Raw genomic sequence first — 18,796 nt, forward strand, 5'->3', positions numbered from 1 at the left:
ATGGTATCCTGTTAGCCAAGATGTTGGTAACATTAAACACGGGTGGTAAATATTTCAATTATTACTTATACATGATACTCAGAATAAAACACTTCTGCCTATTTGCAAAACACAGCTTAGGATACAGCAATGACTGACACATAGCTTATGCATGTAGTTAGCTTTAAACACGGGAGAAACATTGAGAACCAGTGAGTCCCCCAGATTATAAGAGTTAAGGAAAATATATAGGAAATGGAACCAGTTGGAGGACTGGAATCTGAATGCACAGGATTGGAATCAGAAAACTACATTATAACTTTATTTTAAAATTATCTGTACTTACATTGTGTATTTCAATATTTCTGCATTTCTATAGCTATCCTTGGTGTGTTGCAACTCTGATTCATTGTTAGGTTGATGCATTTGTGTATTAGTACTGCAAATGAAAGTAGAATTTCTTTTCTAACCAGATTTTTTTAACTTGATGGTTCATTTTCTTTCTTTCTTGTAAGGTAGCTGTTCACATACTTTTCTCTACATGCAAAGAAACTGCTCTGAAGCCTCTGAGCCTTGTGCAAATATAAGGCCTATGCATACAAAGCAGTATGTAGAATGAAGAATGTAACCTGTATCAACTTCATTCTTTTGTCAGTAAACAACTTTGAATTGGCCCTTACCAGATAACTGAAACTAACTGCTTCCACACTGCCAGGTCCTGACACTGCAGATCTTTACATGCATTCTTAATGTTACCAAGGTGAGCAGTCATGTTGTCTTTGGTGGAGTCACTCACATGCTTGAAAGTACACAAAGACAACTTCAGGAATAAAGCTCTACTTGCAGAAACACAGATAGCTAGTAAGATCAGAAGCTACAGTATGCCTGCCTGCACTGCTGTCTGCAGTGAATTTCTGGGTCAATACATTGTTAATGGAACTTTGTAAGCAGAGTAAAAAGAATTTACTAGAGTAAGTTTTGTGTATCTGCACTGCTCTGGCTAGAGTGAGTCGTGGGGGTACTGCCAGCAGAACAGCAAATTTTAGGAAACATAATCACAGCAATAATAGACTCAATATTCATTTTGTGTACTGCTTTTGTCTTCTTTTGAGCCTTTGAGTTCCTGTCATCAAGCTCGTCTTTACAGTCTGGAGTTTTATAAGCAGACAATAGGGATTCTCAGGTAATCAGATTAAGGAAACCACTGAAGGCTAAAACAAAAGTGGAAGAGCTGGCAGTAATCCATCATATGGTAATGGAAAACTGCCAAGGGTAACAGCATTTACCCAGTCCTTTTCATTAATTTTTTCTTTCTTAGGTTCTGAGAAAAGATAGATTGATTACTGTTTCATGTCACAACACTCTTTCCAGCATAAAGACTGAAGGTCATCCTCTCTCCATCAGCTGAGGACATGGCTATTAGGCTAGGCTGTGTAAAAGCTAATTTTCTATGGCCTAAAAGGCCAACACACATAATCCATTTCTTCTTTACCTGCCTTCTCTTCCTCCTCTGCCCTGTACCAGGATTAATCTCTTCACTAAAGTGCTACAGCTGCTGAGCCAGAAGAAAACTATTCCTTCTTTTTCAGCAGGCGATTTTTTCCTGTTGGACTAGTGAGCTGAATTTTGTTGAGCAGCTTTACACAAGCACCAGCACATCTTATGCAGGCAGACAGGGAGCAGGGAGTGGGGGCCAAGGCTGAGCTTTACACAAGCACCAGCACATCTTATGCAGGCAGACAGGGAGCGGGGAGTGGGGGCCAAGGCTGTGCTTGGTGGTGGGCAGGATTGGTTTGACTTTAGCTGTAACTTCTGGCTTCTCTGGTCAGGTGAAATTTCACAGCAGCTAAAGCTGACCTTACCTGAGAACTCCTCCCCTGCAGCACCAGTGATGCCTCCTTCTTCCCTTCCCCGAGCTGGTGTAGGTGTTTGTGCAGCTATGCAGTGAGCCAAGTATGTCAGGCACTGGTAGAACTCAAAACCTACACAGAACAATCAAAATAGTATATTAGCTTTCAGCCAGATCAGCACCTTTAGTCAGCAAACTGCCCTGCTGCAGAAGGACTAGTGCTACTGAAAAGGGGGGGAAGGTGAATATGTAATGGAGAGAAAAGGAGAAAAGAACATGGCCATAGCAGCCTGGAACCAGGCTAAACTGCCATAGAGGCCAATCTTCACTGCTGTCTTACCCCTCTGGATGACTGCGAATGGGGCAAGAAAAATAAACGAATTCAGTTGTAGGCCTTTGTATTTCTTTGCGTGAATGACTTCTGGAAAGCATTTATAATTAGTGAAGAATTTCTTCACACAAATAAGACAGATGTCAGTTTAATGAGTGCAATTTTTATTTTCTTTCTTTCACTCTCCTCACCTTTATGCCTCTTCCCACTCTCAAAGGTCCTTTTCTTCTTAAATGTTGTTTCATAAAAATTAAATGCTAAGTCTCTCTTTTGAATATTAAACACTACAGTTAAAATTTGATAAACCCTGAAAATAATCTATTATAAAAGCTCTGGGACATCTTGCTCTTCTCAGCAGTTTATGAGACAGAGGTGGTAGGTTAGTATCTGTTCCACTTCCCTCTGATGAGGCTGCTGTCTTGTGCAAGCCTTCCCTCCTGCCCACTATTTGAAAAGGGGGAAAATTTCCCCACCATGCCAACTTCCCCACTGTAGTAGTAACTCTTGCAGCCCTGTAACCGACCACATTGCTGTCACTGCCTCCTCAGTCACCATCCCTAATGGGTTTAGTTTTCTGGTCTCAAGTTGGCTGATCTAAGGCTTCCTTCCAGCCCTAACCATTCTGTGACTCTATGGTTCACTGCACATTTTGAGTAACTTACTTAAAACCCCATTTAACCTTTTCCAAGCAGTGTGTTCCTGAAGTGACCACAGCGCATTTCACAAGGTGAGCCTCTGCACACTTAATATCCCCCATAAAACCCAGCCAGCAGCCAGCACAGCACTGAGCTCTGAGTCTCCCTGCTGACACCACACTGCCTGGCAGATAGTCTGCCCCTTCCAAGGCCGATGCTCCAGAGTAAGTATCATAGAATCATAGGACCAGCTGGGCTGCACGAGACTTCTAAGACCATCCAAGTCCAACTATTACCCCAGGACTGCCAAGTCCAACACTAAACCATGTCATTTAGGTTCTCATCTACACAGTTTTTGAACACTCCCCGGATAGTAATTCTACCACTTCCCTGGCAGCCTGTTCCAATGCCTGACCACCCGCTTGGTGAAGAAAAGGTTCCTAACACCCAAGCTAAACCTCCCCTGTGCAGCTTGAGGTCATTACCTCTATTCCTATCCCTTGTAACTTAGGAGAAGAAACCAGCCACCTCCTCACTCCGTACTTCTTTCAGGTAGTGTTTCGCAAGGCTGCCCAGATGGCAGCGGGTCAGTCCCCCACACCAGAGCACACCACAGCAGATCAGACTGGATCAGATCAGACTGGATCAGATCAGACCACACCGGGGGGGGGGGGGGTGGGGGGGGTGGGCGGAAGGAAGGCCTCCCTCCTGTTTCCCGTGAGCGGGCAGCACAGGGAGGCCGTAGAGGTGGCTTGTGGCCATTACCCCCGACACTGACTGACACTGAGAGGCCGCACCATAGCGCCTTAGGCCGCTCAACCCAGCACGTGCAGCCCGGGGTGGGGGTGTGTGTGTGTGCGGGTGTGTGTGTGTGCGGGTGTGGGTGCGTGTGTGTGCGTGTGTGTGCGTGTGTGTGCGTGTGTGTGCGTGTGTGTGTGCGTGTGTGTGCGTGTGTGTGCGTGTGTGTGTGTGTGTCTCTGAGGCGGGATTACGAGAGAAGGCTCCACCCACTCCACAGCCGATAGAGGAGGCACATCATGTGAATGCCGCGCCCGCACATGACGGCAGTCACATGACCTGGGAGTAGGCGGGCAGCGGGGTGTCACATGACGTCCCCCTGGCCGGCGGCGCCGCCTGACGTCCCGGGGCAGCCGCGTCAGCCCGGCCCGGTCTGTGCCCATGGCACTCGCTGCCCCCCGCACGGCGCTGCCGCGGTCCCGCGCCGCCGCTCTCGCCCTGCTCCTCCTCGGCCTTCTGGTGCTGTCCCTGCGGCCGGGGGGAGGCGGCGGGGCCGCCGCGGCCCTGAACGAATCATACCGGGAGCTGTGCAGGTGGGCAGAGGGGGGCGGCCGGTGGGGCGGAAAAGGACAGGCGGCACCTGAAGGGGTCTTCCCGAGGGGAAAGGGTAGAACCGGCGGGGTGCGAGACGAGGGGGCTCTTCGGTGCCCGTGCTCGCTTCCTCTCTCCCTGGGACCGCGTGTGAGCGAGCGGGGTGTGCGGGAGCTCAGCCCATGGCGGGCCTGGTCCCCGGGGTGGCCTGTGCAGTGCTTTTGGTCTCCCGTTCCTGTGAGGGTCAGGCCGGGAGTCGTTGGGGGAAGCTCCTCGGTGCATGTGCCCAGGCTGGGGACCAAAGTTAGCGAAGGTGCATGAGCCTCTTTAGAGGGTGGGTGGGCGGGCTGAGGGTGTCCTTCTTGGGGGACCTCGCTATGGGAGTATCCACAGATACAGGAGGTCTGAGGGTGAGAAGGTGAGAGCCTGGTCTAGTGTGAGGTGTCCCTGCCCACGGCAGGGGATTGGAACTGGGTGGTCTTTAACCCCCCTTCCAACCCAAACCATTCTATAAGAATTGCTGTGTTCAAGTCACCTGTGGCCAGGAGGACTGGGTTATGCCACTGTATTCGTTTTAATGTGAAATAACCCAAAGTGTCTTGGCAGGGGTGTCACTTAGCAGTCATCTTCTTACTAAGGTTATGGCTAAATGTAATTATTTATGGGTGCATTAAGAAAACTGAGAAAGGAGGACTGCTGTATTGAAATGGCACCGTTCTTCATGTTTTGGCATGTTCCTACTCTGAATGCAGCCATGAATCTAGTCTGGCCAACAGTATCTTTCTAGTCTTTGTTTCTTCATTATTTAGCTAGACTATGCAGTGAGACTTCCAGGAGCGCATTACCTCAGTCAACAGCTAGCACTAAGACTGTGTCGCTGGGGGCAATGGGCTCTCCTTCTGCAATCGGGTGTGATACTGTTAAATTATTAAAAGGAAAAAGTAGATTTGTTTGCAAGATTAATCCAAGGAGGTGGCAGAAAGTGGTTTTGTCAGGTGACCACCCTAATTGTAGGATCTAGACAGAAGTAAGAAACTATTACGTGGCTTGTGGAGGGAATTTTAACTCCTCTGACTCTAACGATTAACTAAAACAAAACCAAAACACCCTATTCTAAATGTCTTGATTATCAAGTGGTTCCTATTTTGAGAATAGCATTGTGTTCTGCCAATCTCTCTCTTGGTTTTGTTGCATATCTGACTGGAGGAATATTTGGGAGTGCCACTGAGAGGCATGTAATCTCTTTTTTTTGGATGCTAATTAATTAAGCTGGTTTCCTTTTGCAACTGACAAGAGAAAAATTTCGAATCAATAGCATAATTGGCAGCTTTTCTTTTAAAATGCAGTGTTTCAAAAGCATGCACTTGCTGTCATGCCATGGTGAGAAAAACTGCTTTGAAAAGCTTATGCCTAGTAATCTGTAATGGGTAGAGGAAAAACAAGAATTTGCAGACTGACAGCTTGGAGGACCCTATGGAGATTGGTGGTGAAGTGTCATCTCAGACACAGTTACTGAGAAGGAAAGTTACTAAGTGAGGGATGATGCAGTCAGGTCATGCAAATTCTTATATTATTGGCTGATGTCTGAGCCAAAAGGTACAACGTGGGTGTGCAGGACAAGTTCCTGACCAACCTATTTGTACTGCTTTAAGGTTTTGATTGGTTTTACAACTGTTAAGAAAACAGCATCCTGACTTTAGTGTGGCATAATAGGGCTGGTGAAGCTGCAGCAGCTTCTGCCTGGTGTGTGAATGTCAAAAGGCAGGAAAGGAAGTGTTGAGGATTAGAAGAAACACTGACTCTCTTTTAAGTAAGAGTAGAGTGATACCCAGGTTAGAAAAACTATTTTGCAGGAAGAAAGGTGTCAAAAAACTGTTGTGTTCAAGAGCTGAGGCATAGGGCTACTTAATCTTGAGGTAATGGTTTCATTGCTTGTTTGTGCAGTCTTCCTGCTGGTATGCTTGGACACTCGGAGAAAGAAAATAAGGCTTAATTTTCTGAAAGTTTGTCAAATGTCATGGTTTTCAGTGACTGGTTTCAACATACTTTCTCCTTTGATCTTGTGTGCTCTGGCAGCTGACTGTGCTGTCGTGTGACTTACAATTGGAATTCACTTTGTGCCTTCTGTGTAGAGGTATCTTTAGGGTTGCTGCAGTATGATCACCTGGGAAAGAATACAGGGAACTGGTTGGATATAGAAAGGCATTAGCTGGTTTGGTCTCTGTTCTTCCTTCTTCCCCTTATATCTTTCATGTGACAACACAGGAGGAACGAATTCTGAAGTTAGAGTTCATTTTGTGGTCTGTTCTTTCAATTTGTTACTTTAAATACAAAATAAAGCTTGACAGTTTGGGTTCATTTTCAATGTAATATCAGAGAAGTTACTGTGAAGCTTTCTTTCACCTCTAAAGACAATTTCAGGAAATGTTTCCAGTGTGATGGTAGAGCAGCAAATGCAAACTGTCTCCTCTGGCTGCTGTTTTTCCTAATCTGATCTATACTGGATGTAAGACCATTTGATGACAGGTAATGTTTTTGCCCCCTTGCAAGGACAGGAGTTGGTGCATAACTTGTGTAACTTTTAAACTTCTGAGTGAAAGGGAAACTCCTTAAACTGGTGTACATCACAGGGTTACTGTTGTGCAGAATTCCTAATTTTGGGCTGCAAGTCAAGTCTACTTATCAGTTAATGTTGTAGTTTTTTGTAACTCAACTCCTACAGTTTACTGTATATTCAAACACTAACTTTCCAGCCTTTGCTAGGAAACCCCAAGTGTGCTCATGTGTGCTGAAAGGGAACCCTGTGTTTAGTGTTCAGTTTAGTCTCGGTGAAGAAACGTGTGCTGAATACAGAGAGGTGACCCTTAGGTGAACTTGCTCAGCTCTATTAAGTGCTTTCACGTATTTAAGTGGGAGATGTCATAAATAAGTCATTACTGGATCTATTTGCATATGTGCATGGTTGCTTCACATGCCTGGGAAGCTGCCATTATAATGGTTTGAGTATGATTTCTCAGCACATGAGCTTCCTACAGCTCTTATGTACTTGAACTTCAAATTGCCATCGCTTTCTTAAGCATTCTCTAAAATGATGTAGTAGATGTGGTTTAGAGTGTAGCATGAAAGACCAAATGCATTTCAGTTGGAGAAGAACAGCTTGTGGTCTAACTGTAAGGCTGTTATACGTTATGCGTATGAAAGAAAACTTGCCTGAAGACATGCAGTGTGTGTGATGGTTGGAGAATGTGACAGGTGAGACAGAACATTGCTAAGCATGAGTAGGGATGTGTTTAAAAGTTCCTGAAGCACAGCAACATCTGTGTACCTTCTGCCATTCAAGCTCTTGTTTTCTGTAAGGAGAACTTGCTTTGACATAGAAGTTTATTTTCTGTATGTATTTGTGATAAAATGTTAGCCGCATCTAATAATGATTTCTGTGGCAAGTAGTGGATCTGAGCTGGTAGCTTTAAATTTGAAGTGGTCATCCTGGAAAGTGTTTCTGAGCTTGTCTACCTGAGATCATGCTGGTTGAACCTGCTCATAACCTGCTTGAGAATCTAGTTTAATCTCTGCAGTGTTCTGATAGCTTAGGAGCTGCTGGGCACAAATTGTGTGGGTACATCATTGCATATGGATGCGCTTTCCAGCTCTGGTTTTAGGTTGCCTTGTCTCTGCCACTTTGACTGTGTAAAACCCCTTCAGCAAACAAGCGGCTTCAGTGCATTTCTCCAGAAAGCAAACCTGTGTTTCTTTGTAAACACACTCCATAGCTGTTTGGAGCAGGGTGTGCTCTTCTTCCTAGCAGTCATCCCTTGGGTAAGAGTTTGAGAATCAGAAACTTGAACATGAGAATGATAGCAGTAGTCTTTCTGGTGCTCTGTTGCATTTGAAGAGGTTTGCTAGTGCTCAGACCTCAAAGTGGCTCTTGTGTGGGGGCACATGTACTGAGACAGCCATTAGACATCTGCATCTTGTCTGGCTTCTGTGTCTGAACTACTGATTTGCAAGGTAAATTAGACTTATCTTTCCCTTTCTGATGTTGTTTTGTCCATTAGTTGCTGCTTTTCTGTGTAAAAAAAAAAAAAAAAGCAAATACCTCTTGATCATACAACTTGCAACTGAAAATTAGTTTAATCTTCTTTTTCGTGCTTTAGTGTCTTATAAAACAAAGCTAGGTGTCTGGAAAGGCTGACATGTAGGCAAGGTTATTCCCAGTAACTCGTTTGGACCTTCACTGCACAACTGCTTTGGAAAGTGGCCTGGGTTGGCTCTGCCTCCAGGTTGGGATCCTCCCTTGCTGCCTGGTGCATGGCCAGAAACCCCTGTGAACCAGAGCAGGACCTGGCCGGGCCCAGTCCCCTCTCCACACACAAACACAGGCACCTGTTGTTTTTGCTGAGTTAATTTTGAGCGAGGGCAGTCCCTGCATCCAGCTTGTTTTGGGTGCCGGGGCCAGCAACATGCAGGGGAGGAGAGCCTGCCCTTGGAGGGATGAACACGGGGTGTGTTTCAGGCCTCCTGGCTGTGGCACAGTCTGCAGTTGGGCTTATCTGGAAGCTGGCATCATGTTGCGGTTTCAGCAAAGCAGCTTCTTGCCAGTTTTAATCAAGGCAGATGCTGTGTTTGAGCCCAACTGAACTGCACCAGAAATAGTTGCTTGGATGGTGTTAGCTGCGAGGCAGCAGCTGTATTGAGCTCCCTGGGTAGAGGGTGCATCACCCCCCACCCTATGACCAAGGATGTTGCTTTTTAAAACTGTTGCTATAACAGCCCCCTCAACCAGCTCAGCTGTGTTGAATCGAGGATAGCTGAAGACCTTCAAACAAGGTAACTTCAGATGGCCCTGGTGGGGGCGTCATTACATGAGGCATCACCACTGGTGGATATTAGTGCTGAGAAGCTGGAGGAAGCCAGTCCATGTGGCTAAGCTATGGTCAGGATGGGAGGTGTGATTGCGAACAGATTGTTTCCATTGCAGGATGCAGTGGAGAGGTCAGTTTGCATCTTCCTGGAAAGTAGAGCACAGGCAACTTGAAACTATTCTGAAGCACTGATTTAATGCCAGGAGTCTTACTTGAAAGAGAAATAATTCTTGCTTTTATTGCGAAAATGTATTTTACATCTCTCTGATGAGGATGATCAGCTGCCTAGGCTACATCCAGCCTGCTGTTACTCCTAATGAGTAAATCCTGCCCTGCTCTACCACCTATTTAGAAAACAAAACAAAAAGTCCCTTGAACTTCCTTGAAAGTAATACTACCCTGAAACTGCATTTAGATCTTCATTTTTGTGTGCCACTGAATTTGTGGTTTGGAAAATGATTAAATCTAGGATTTCTTACTTTGTTTTGTAGGACTTCTCAGCCTTCACTGTCTAGGAGCCTGTGAAAGGCTAACGGGAAGGGTTGACTTCAGTGGCTGCTTTGCTTCTGTTCTCTAAGCTGCTAGTCTTGTTTATCTTTTGCTTCTGACATGTGAGTGAATTGACTTCGAAGATGTTGATTCCTCTGTTTCGTAACTGGGAAATCAAACTGCTTAATCTCTTACAGAGTGATAATTCTGTTGTGTGAAGGGTTTACATTCTCTTTCAGTTCACAAGCAGACTTTAACTTGCAAGTTCACAAAAAAACTTAAAAAATTATAAGACCATACTGAAGAACACTCTAGCTTGATGAAAAATTTTGTGCCTTAATACTGTTACATATTACCTTTTTGTTGTCTTCCAAAACCAGTCAAAAAATGCTGAAGCCTTTGGGATTTTTTCAGTGCAATGCTGAATTTGCGGGGCTTCATTGTGGAGGATCTGTATTTTGATTGAAATGCATTTTCTCCTGTAGGTAAAAAACTGGCTTTAGTCTTAATTTCTTGGGGTTTTCAGAGCCCTTGAAGGTAGAGTCAGGTGATTCTAAGTACTTCTGTGTGTTGTCAAGATTTCTCTGTGGCTAACCTTCAGTTATTCTGTACTGTAGCTTAATTATCATCCTGCATCGGGATTGTCTTTATCCGCTTCAGAAATGCAAGAAACTAGCTGGGAGAACTAATCAGTATGACTGTAAAATGTCAGCTTTACTTACTTTATGAGGAAAAAATAATGGCAAGTATGTGTCTAGGACTGAGATAGAGTTCTTAAATCTGATTAAGTTTAATTTTATTGGTGTTTTGGGTGTGATTCAGTACCTTGTAAATTATTTTTTTGAGCCTTATGTTATTGTATTTGAGTCTTATATTATTATACTTGAGCCTTTATATCCCAATATAGTTAGAATATAAAGATCTTACTTTTTTTCAGTTTGCAGAGAGAACTCTTTTGTAGTTGTTCTTAACTTGTTTCAGCCATTAGCAGACTGAAATTAATACCTGCTGTAGTACAGAGAAGCCAAGAACCCTGTACCTGGTAGTTAAGCGGAAAAGTATGTGGTATCTTACTGCTGGCTCTTTGATTAGGGGTGGGGTGCACTGGATTTGAGACAAATTCTTGGGGGATTAAAAATCTAGAGTGAAGTACCTGAATTGCTCTTGCCTCTTCCTCTCTCAAGGAACTGGGCTTCAAAGTGGAACAAGAATGGGTTCTTCTCCTGGGGGTAGGTGGGATATGATAATGTTAAAAGGTGCAACACCTGTGAGCTAGAGGTTAAGGCAAACAAACCTTACGGGTGAAGCTCCTGGCCAGCTTCTAATTTCTTGGTATCTGAGAGGGGGAAGTTGAGCTCTCTTGCTGGATTCAGTACTAATCTGTAGATTAAGAAATGCTTCTGTGGATCAGATACATGCATTAAACCCTGTGTGAGTAGTAAATAATGGGTATACACAATAAATCACTGTGCTGTCCTCAGTTTTCGATTGTGATGACTCTATTAAATCCTACTGAAGTTTTCCCTTGGGATGTAGGGGAAGCTGGGGAATCTCTTATGTTGCAAAAATCAGTAGTGTCTGGAGGATGCAGGCTGCAGCTCAGCTGCATGCTCAGAAGGGATGTTTCTGAGCCAAGCTGACAGTAAATGTTTACTGAGATGTGCCTTTTTAACAGAGCTTGGCTGGAGCACTGTGCTAGTAAGGCAGGCTGTCTCAAAAACTCCTGACTCCAAACTAGCTGACCTGGCCCTGCTTCGAAACCGGGTGTTGCTGTGTCATGCAGCTGACCACATCTCACTGCAGTCATAGTGCCTGTTAGGAGGGAAACGAATCCTTGCTCTACCTCTGAACTACATTACATGTATTTTTTTTCTTCCATTACTCTGATTTATTCCTCACTATATTTAACCAAAGCATCGTGTTCATTTAGCAGTTTTTAGACAGCTGACTTTGATGTGGCTGTAGCTAGCTCATGTGATCTTTCACTGAGTCTTTTGTGAATAGCTCTCATTGCTTTACAGCTTCTGACATCACCCTTCAGAAACTGTCCTTTCAATATTGAGATATATATATTATATATATAAAATGCATAAAGGTGCAGATAGGCCCTAATAGGCATTAATAGCATCTTTCAGTCTGAATGTTGTGAGAATCTCAACCTCAACTTTTACCCTGAAGCTAGGTGGTCCTGCTGCTGGCAGGAAGGATGAGACTGGCTGTTCTGTTCCACTTACACTTAGCACTTCTGCCACTGTTACTGTGTATTGCTAAAGTGCAGTAGTATGTAGCCTGCCAAAGACATCTGAGGAATTTCAGGCTCTCAAAGAGAAAGGTTCATCTTGTCAGTGTTCTTCACACAGATTTGACAGGGAAGAACGGGTGGTTGGGTATTGTCCTGATTTCAACTGAAATAGAGTTAATTTTCTTCCTAGCAGGTGGTACAGTGCTGTGTTTTGTTTTTAGTCTGAGAATAATGTTGCTACCATGTGGATATTTTAGCTGTTGCTCAGTAGCTCTTACTCTGATCAAGGACTTTTCAGTCTCTCATCATCTGCTGGTGAGGAGAGGCACAAGAAGCCGGCATGAGCAGAGACAGGACACCCTGCCCAAACTAGTTCCATACCACAGGATATCATGCATGTATATAAATTGTGGAGAGCTGGCCAGGAGGGGCTGATCGCTGCTGGGGAATAGCCTGGGTGTTGGTGAGGGTCTTGTGCATCACTTGTGTTTATTGAGTTTTGGGTTTTTTTTTAATCTCTCTTTTAATCATCATTATTATTATATTTTACTTCTTTTCAGAGTTTAAACTGTTCTTAACCCAAGGGTTTTACCTTTTCCTGTTTCTTCTCCCTATCCCACGGGGGGGGGGGGTTGGTGTGAAGAGGGAAGTGAGCAAGCAGCTGCATGGCTATCAGCTAGGGTTAAACCATAACAGATGTTCTGTAAAATGGACCTGATATATGCTCCTCAAGTGGTTAAATCTGTTTTGTTCTGGGCCTTGACACAGTAACAATTATTTTTGGTATTTATGGATATAGAACACATGAAGCTAGTTAGTGGTGCTTTTAACTTTATGAGTTGGTTATTTCAGCAGCTGGTGTCTAGAGGGTGGCAGTGCAGACAATATGAATACTGACAGACTTGTTTTTCTTTTCAGTTACACATGGGAAGCAATTGATGCAGACAGAAATGTGCTTTATAAAATAAACCTCTGTTTTGGTATTGAAGAGTGTGGAAGATCAAGTGCAGTCTGTGCATATAACATCAGTAACAAAACCTATCTGTCTGTAGGTAAGTAAGCAAGTGTATTTCTTCCTAAGTAGTTCAGTCGTGTTAATGGATGGTCATGTCACTACTGCAGACTTTGACATGTTAGCAAAGATTTTTTTTTTTGTTCTTCTTAGGACAGTGTAAAACTTTTCCTGTTACAGTTTTTCTGGGGAGATATGGAAAAACGCAATGTGATTGTAGATAATCACTTAATAGGACAGTGAAACGTATCTTACTGTCTAGTTAACTGTAATCTAGTGTGAAGCTATGCAAGTAGAAATAAGTGCATCTATCCGTGGCAGGATATGCACTGTGCACAGCCATGTTTGAAGGTTGATACTAAACACGGGCTAAAGCTTGAGTTACAGTTTTGAACTGTACCACAACCTAGCCTAATGTAACATCAGCTCTTTATTTAGAGTCAGATTACTCTCTGTAATACAATCTTGGAGTATTGCTGAGTTTCTGGGATGTCACCTTTAAGTCGTTACACACAGAAAGGAAGTCAATTACATGCTGTACTCTTTCAGTTACACCTGTCAAATCTGGTGGCTGCTTCAGTAGTTCACAGATGTCCTTGGTATTCTGAGGAGTGGTGGACTTCTGTATGCTGATCTAAATATGAAACTGGCATATCTCTGTACACATGCTTGCACATGATTTCATCAGTCAGAAACATCTTGTGTTCTGAACAGTATTTGTGTGCGTATTTTCATGGATATTTGTCACCTTCAAGGTTGCTTCTGTGCTTCAGCTAATGAAACAACAGTATATGAATACTGGTGGTTAAGTTTTCTGATCACTAACTGTTCATTTCTAATATTTCTAATATCTATTATCTAATAACAAAGCAATAGCTTTCTAAAGAGCAGTATCTCTTCAGATTGCCTTTTGGTACCTGCAGATCTGAATTTAACGTGCTTGCCAAGCTTGCCTTCCATTGACAGACAGCTCTTATGAGAAGCTATGAGTCTTCAGTAAAAATGCTTGAGCTTGAACTGCTGGAATGTGGTGAAGAGGAAGATGATTCTTGCCTGTATGCAGTTGCAGAGCAGCTAGGCAGCCTCCATTCTTCCCACTCCTCTCCATTAACTGTAGAGATACTTCAGTTTGAGGCTGTGGTTAATCAGTGCTTTTCAAATAAACTGCTAGTATTGCAATTCAGGATTATAAAATCAGTGGGTATACAAATAAAAATATATCTTAGTTTGTGCCTTCATGTTGTTTTGTGTAAGGCAGTATATTCAAGCTCCAGAGTTTTCTGGGGTAACTGCTTAGATTATTTGAGTTCAAACTGCAACTACATGTAGGAGCATCCTCTACTCTTGGGAGCGTGACATCTCAGACCACTTGATGCTGTTAGTGTGTTTCATTCCTAAAATGTACAGCAAGAATTTTGTTTCCTGCTGATGTGGGTCTTGACTCACGTTTTTGAGGCTTCTGTTGTCTATGGATTAGAAAAGGAAGCAGCATGTGGACATCTGTTTTAACATGCTTTTTTGACAGAGACTGGAATGTGGTAGGTTGAGTGAGCTTGAGGAAGCTTGTTCTCCCCAGGGAAGTGTGAGACCTAGAGGCTTGTGTAGGTTGTGTTCCATGCCGCTTGTGGAAAACAGAAGGGAGAACAGGGCTGGGTGATGACCATGAGCAGATTTTCCACTGTATGCAATCTTGAGTGTCTTATTGCCTGCTACTGGGTGGAAAAGGATTTGGTAACAAACATAATTAAGTGTTGCAGAGGCTGTTTGAACTGGCTCTCAATGGATAAGCTACATATTTTTGTGTTTTTAACCACCTTGCAATAGTTTTAGAAATCAAGGCAGTGGAGTTAACACCAGAAATGAATTTTGCTTTGTTTTAAAAGTAAAATTTTCTAAGTTTTGGTCTTGTTCATGGTTAGTCTGAGACTTAGTGATGCCTGCTATACTTCATCGTGATGCCTCTAGTTGCACTGGGGCTTTAGCACCATCACACTGGGTTGACCTCATGGGAATTGGTTGTCAAAATTCTTGCTTGTCCAGAAAAAAAAAACCCAACAAACTCTGATCCGTGTTTAGGCAGTAGATTCCCAGTGTAGATTCCAGATACCTACAACAGCTGAGCCATGTACTTGTCCTCAACTTGAAAGCTGAGTGTAGGTGAAGGGCTTTCATATGGGGGGAAAGGAAATTTGCCAGCTGATAAACTTTGCTAAATTGAGAGCTTTCTTCAAATATGGGCTTAATCATATGACTTCTTCATTATTTCAGGAAAAACATTTCACTGCAAACAATAGTTTTGTTTTTAAATATCAGCTATGCAAGGGGTGACAGCTGTGAGATTGGTTCTCTTTGTTGCTGCCAGCTTTGATGGGGGCTAAAGCCATGTGCTGTGACAGTAGTCAGTGTGTATCCAAGGCAAGCCTGGTGGCTAATGTTAACTGGGTGTCAGCGTGGCATATCAGGGTTGGCATTGAGACCCAAAAGGCTTCTCTTATAAAAAGCTCTTCAGCTTTAACTAGCAGGTAACAGTTTTCTGATGGAGTCCCTTTGCTGTTGTTCCTAAGGCAGTGGCTTGTTTGTAGTGACACCTGTTGCTGGGCTTCTTAAGATTCAAAGTGTTTGCTGAAAGACTTTGAGAAAGTTTGTGTGATTAGAGATGTCATCTTACTTTGTATCTAGTATTCCAAATCTCAAGCACTGCAAAGGAGGTTTTCAGTTGTACTCTGTTCTCAGACTGTCTTTGAGTGGATTGGTATCTTGTGCTCCTTAATGGTGGAAATTGGAGCCTGTCTGTTGAGCTTTTGTGAAGGCACTGTATTATGATGACCTCCCTCTTTTTTTTTTTTTTTTTTTTTTTATAAAACCCTAGGTGACTTAGGCTTGCTTAGAGTTTCTAAAACTCTTCTGGAACTCAACACTACACATAACTGCTTTCAGCAAGGCAATCAGCATCAGATTCAAAGCAACATTAACTTCTTGTGTGGGAAGACACTGGTAAGTCTAAATAATGTGTTCTAAACTTCAATGGAAATAGCACATACTTCTAACTTGCTTTTTAGCTGTACTCATGGACATACTAATTACTGAGCCTCATAGCTTAAAGAAGAGGCAGTTACATTTTAGGATCAAGTTAAGGTCATATTCTACTGTGGCTTTCAAAATTCAGTCTTGGTAGAAAACAGTTGTGGATCTGCATCTTGGCTCTCATGTGTTCTTCTGGGCCTTTAGTGTTTTTACAGGGATTGCGCTCTAGTATTTTAATAGCATAATATGGAGGAAAAAGTCAACAGTGTATAGAGTGCTGTAACAATGAGAGCTATTGTTTAACTGTTGGCTGTGCCCACATTGTGGACCTAGTATGGCTGTTTAATAGAACAGCATTGAAGAAAAGGACTGACCTCTGCTATGTGCCAGCATAGCTGACAACAGTGTTAGGTTTTATCTGCACACCATTGGTCTAACAGTGCTTACATGTCCAGCTGGGCTTCTGAGAGAGTAACTGTTCATCAGAATCTGCTGCAAGTATGAATGGAGATCCCAGAAAAGTTCCTAAGGGCATGAGTGTATGCAGTTCATCTCCATGTGCTTTTGAAGTTACACCTTCCACACACTTAAGTGATACCACAGCTTGGTATTCTGTACAGACCGTGATCCGTTTACATATTTCTGTACCAGAGATAGGTAGTTATTAGTGCTGCATTTGGCGCTGATAATGTTGTTGCACACCCTCTCTTGGAAATGTAGCCAATTCAAATGCAGTGCCAGCGCAGCAGGCATTTCAGTGCTTCTTGTGTTTCAGCAGAAGACTCTTTAAACTCAATTAAAAATTATTGCTCAACTCTGTAAAAACAGATAATAATTATCTTCCAACTTCTCTAGCTAGTGTAGTTTAACACCTATTCTTCATCTGACAGTAGAAGGATTTTATAATACTGTCTGGAACAACTTGTTTTCAGTACTTTTATGGCAGGTAAAAATGGGAGGGAATCAGTTTAAATATGCTGTAGTGCTTCTAACTGTGCTGATGGAGGGAGAGTGGAAAAATCTGCTTGTCTTCCTGTAAGTAGAGACATTCAGTTGCACTTCCAGGCCTGAACAATGGTAGAACCTCCATCTTGGAATAGAGGTGTGTGTAAGATGAGCCTATAAAATTAAGTAGCAGAGATCAGAGATACTCTTTCTTTGTAGTAGAAGACGCTGCTATCAGTCTTCTCTGCAGGCAGTGAAGAGGTAAACCATGCATTGCCTTGCTCTTCACCTATTCATACATGTTTGTATTGGTGTTTTCCTTTCTAGGAACTAGATGTGACTGGTGCTTCTGCCAATATGTGTTGGCATAATAAGCATTTCTCTAAAAGATGTTGTACAATTACTGCATATTAGGGGTGACACATGTTAATTTGAGAATTGGAGCATATGCAGACTGAGAGGGATTTGGCACACTGCATCTTCCTGAGTTTACCAACAAACTGTTGACTTACCAAGTGCTACTAAGAAACTGTATGCCCTTGTTCTTCTGATATGCTGTATTCTGTTTTTCTTAATCACTTGAATGAACTCTTTGCTGTCTACAATTGTAAAATAAAACTGAATTCTGCTTTCAAAAGAATTAATTTTTTTTTCTCCTTTAAATAGGGCACCCCTGAATTTGTAACAGCAACAGAATGTGTGCACTATTTTGAATGGAGGACCTCAGTGGCTTGCAAGAAAGACTTGTTTAAACCTGTGAAAGAGGTAATCTACATACTATCCACACAGGAGTTAATCTGGCAATTTTACTTCAACCCACCCCAAATTAATTCAAACAACCTCCATAAACCTAACAGTTTTGTAGGCATATAAAGCATCTGTTGAAGTTGGTGGACCTGAGAATTTTAAATAGCTCTTCAACATCTTTTGTCGTCTGGATGGTTGTCTATAGTGAAACTCAGAAAAACTAGAGCAGAGCAGTCTAACTTTGGATGCCTCATTTTAGTCAGCATATCTAGATTTACATATTTGAGCTTCCACAAGTAGAAGCCTTTTCCACATATTAACTTGGCCTTGTATATACCTGCTCATAATTTCTTCCTATTTATGTAGCATGGATCACAAGTAACAGTTTTATTGTTGTTTTAGGTCCCTTGCTATGTGTTTGATGAAGATGTGAAGAAACATGACTTGAATCCTCTCATCAAAGTTCCAGGACACTACTTGGTGGATGATTCTGATGATGATTCCTTATTCATAAACATCTGCAGGGACTTAGGTATGAATGCTTGATTGTGTCTTCTGTTGGTGTATAAATTTTAAGTAGTGTGGTTCTTTTCCAGTGCCTCAGTTGAGTTTGTCCTGTGATCAGAGATCAGTATTTAGGACTTGCACTGTTGTTTCAAGCTACCTTTGATGATTTGAAGGTTGCTTTCTGTGAAGTCAAGTTTTATTCTCTGATTACTGAGGTGTTCATAGATGGGCAAGTACTGTTAGAAAAGTTGGCATAAGCTGGGCTGAGTGGGAGAGCTCAGCTTGTCTTGTAGCTGCCGAATAGGGCCAAGATGGGTTATAGCACTTCATGTGCTCTAAGTTTAATGCTTTGAGTTCCAATTCAGATTGCTGCTTAGTTTCAGGTAAATGTCTTGAGATGCATCTAAAATAGTGTTTAGGTGCTTGGATGAGTAATGTGCATAGTTAGCACTTTCAATGTCAGTTGGCAGATATATATGTAAGGAATTCAACCAGCAAAATCACTCATTTGAAACTTACTGAAAAGACTAGTTTAGCGATATACTCCCACTGTGGTTTTCACTCTGCAGTTAAATATATATTTTGTGTTCCTATTATGGGTTTAATGCTTCCAGTTTTAGTGTCAGGTCTATTCTTTTAAAAATCCCAATAGAGTGAAACTTTTGCTGACAACTTTGAATAAGATGGTTTCCAAGAAACAAAGGAGGGGGAAAAACAGCTTCCTTGTGAGAAGGGTTACTCATTATTGGGCATCATTTTGGTGTTGGGGAAGAAACAAAATACTTGGCATGCTTCAGAAGTTCTCAAAGCCCTATGCATCCAGCAGCTGTACTAGCAGCTAGTAA

The 18,796-nt window shown here is 42.7% G+C and overlaps 1 protein-coding gene across 1 annotated transcript in view; it reads left to right on the top strand.

Annotated features, from left to right (window-relative positions):
* The first annotated feature begins 3,973 nt into the window (after nt 1-3,973).
* IGF2R (insulin like growth factor 2 receptor) overlaps nt 3,974-18,796 on the top strand; it is a 59,336-nt gene continuing 44,513 nt past the window's right edge. Inside the window, exons 1-5 of the mRNA XM_005150167.3 lie at nt 3,974-4,125; nt 12,635-12,768; nt 15,598-15,722; nt 17,364-17,462; nt 17,847-17,976. Coding sequence (XP_005150224.2) covers nt 3,974-4,125; nt 12,635-12,768; nt 15,598-15,722; nt 17,364-17,462; nt 17,847-17,976 — 640 coding nt within the window. The remainder of the gene's footprint in view (nt 4,126-12,634; nt 12,769-15,597; nt 15,723-17,363; nt 17,463-17,846; nt 17,977-18,796) is intronic.

Source organism: Melopsittacus undulatus, chromosome 3, assembly GCF_012275295.1.
Source record: "Melopsittacus undulatus isolate bMelUnd1 chromosome 3, bMelUnd1.mat.Z, whole genome shotgun sequence".
In the NCBI taxonomy this organism is placed as follows: Eukaryota; Metazoa; Chordata; class Aves; order Psittaciformes; family Psittaculidae; genus Melopsittacus; species Melopsittacus undulatus.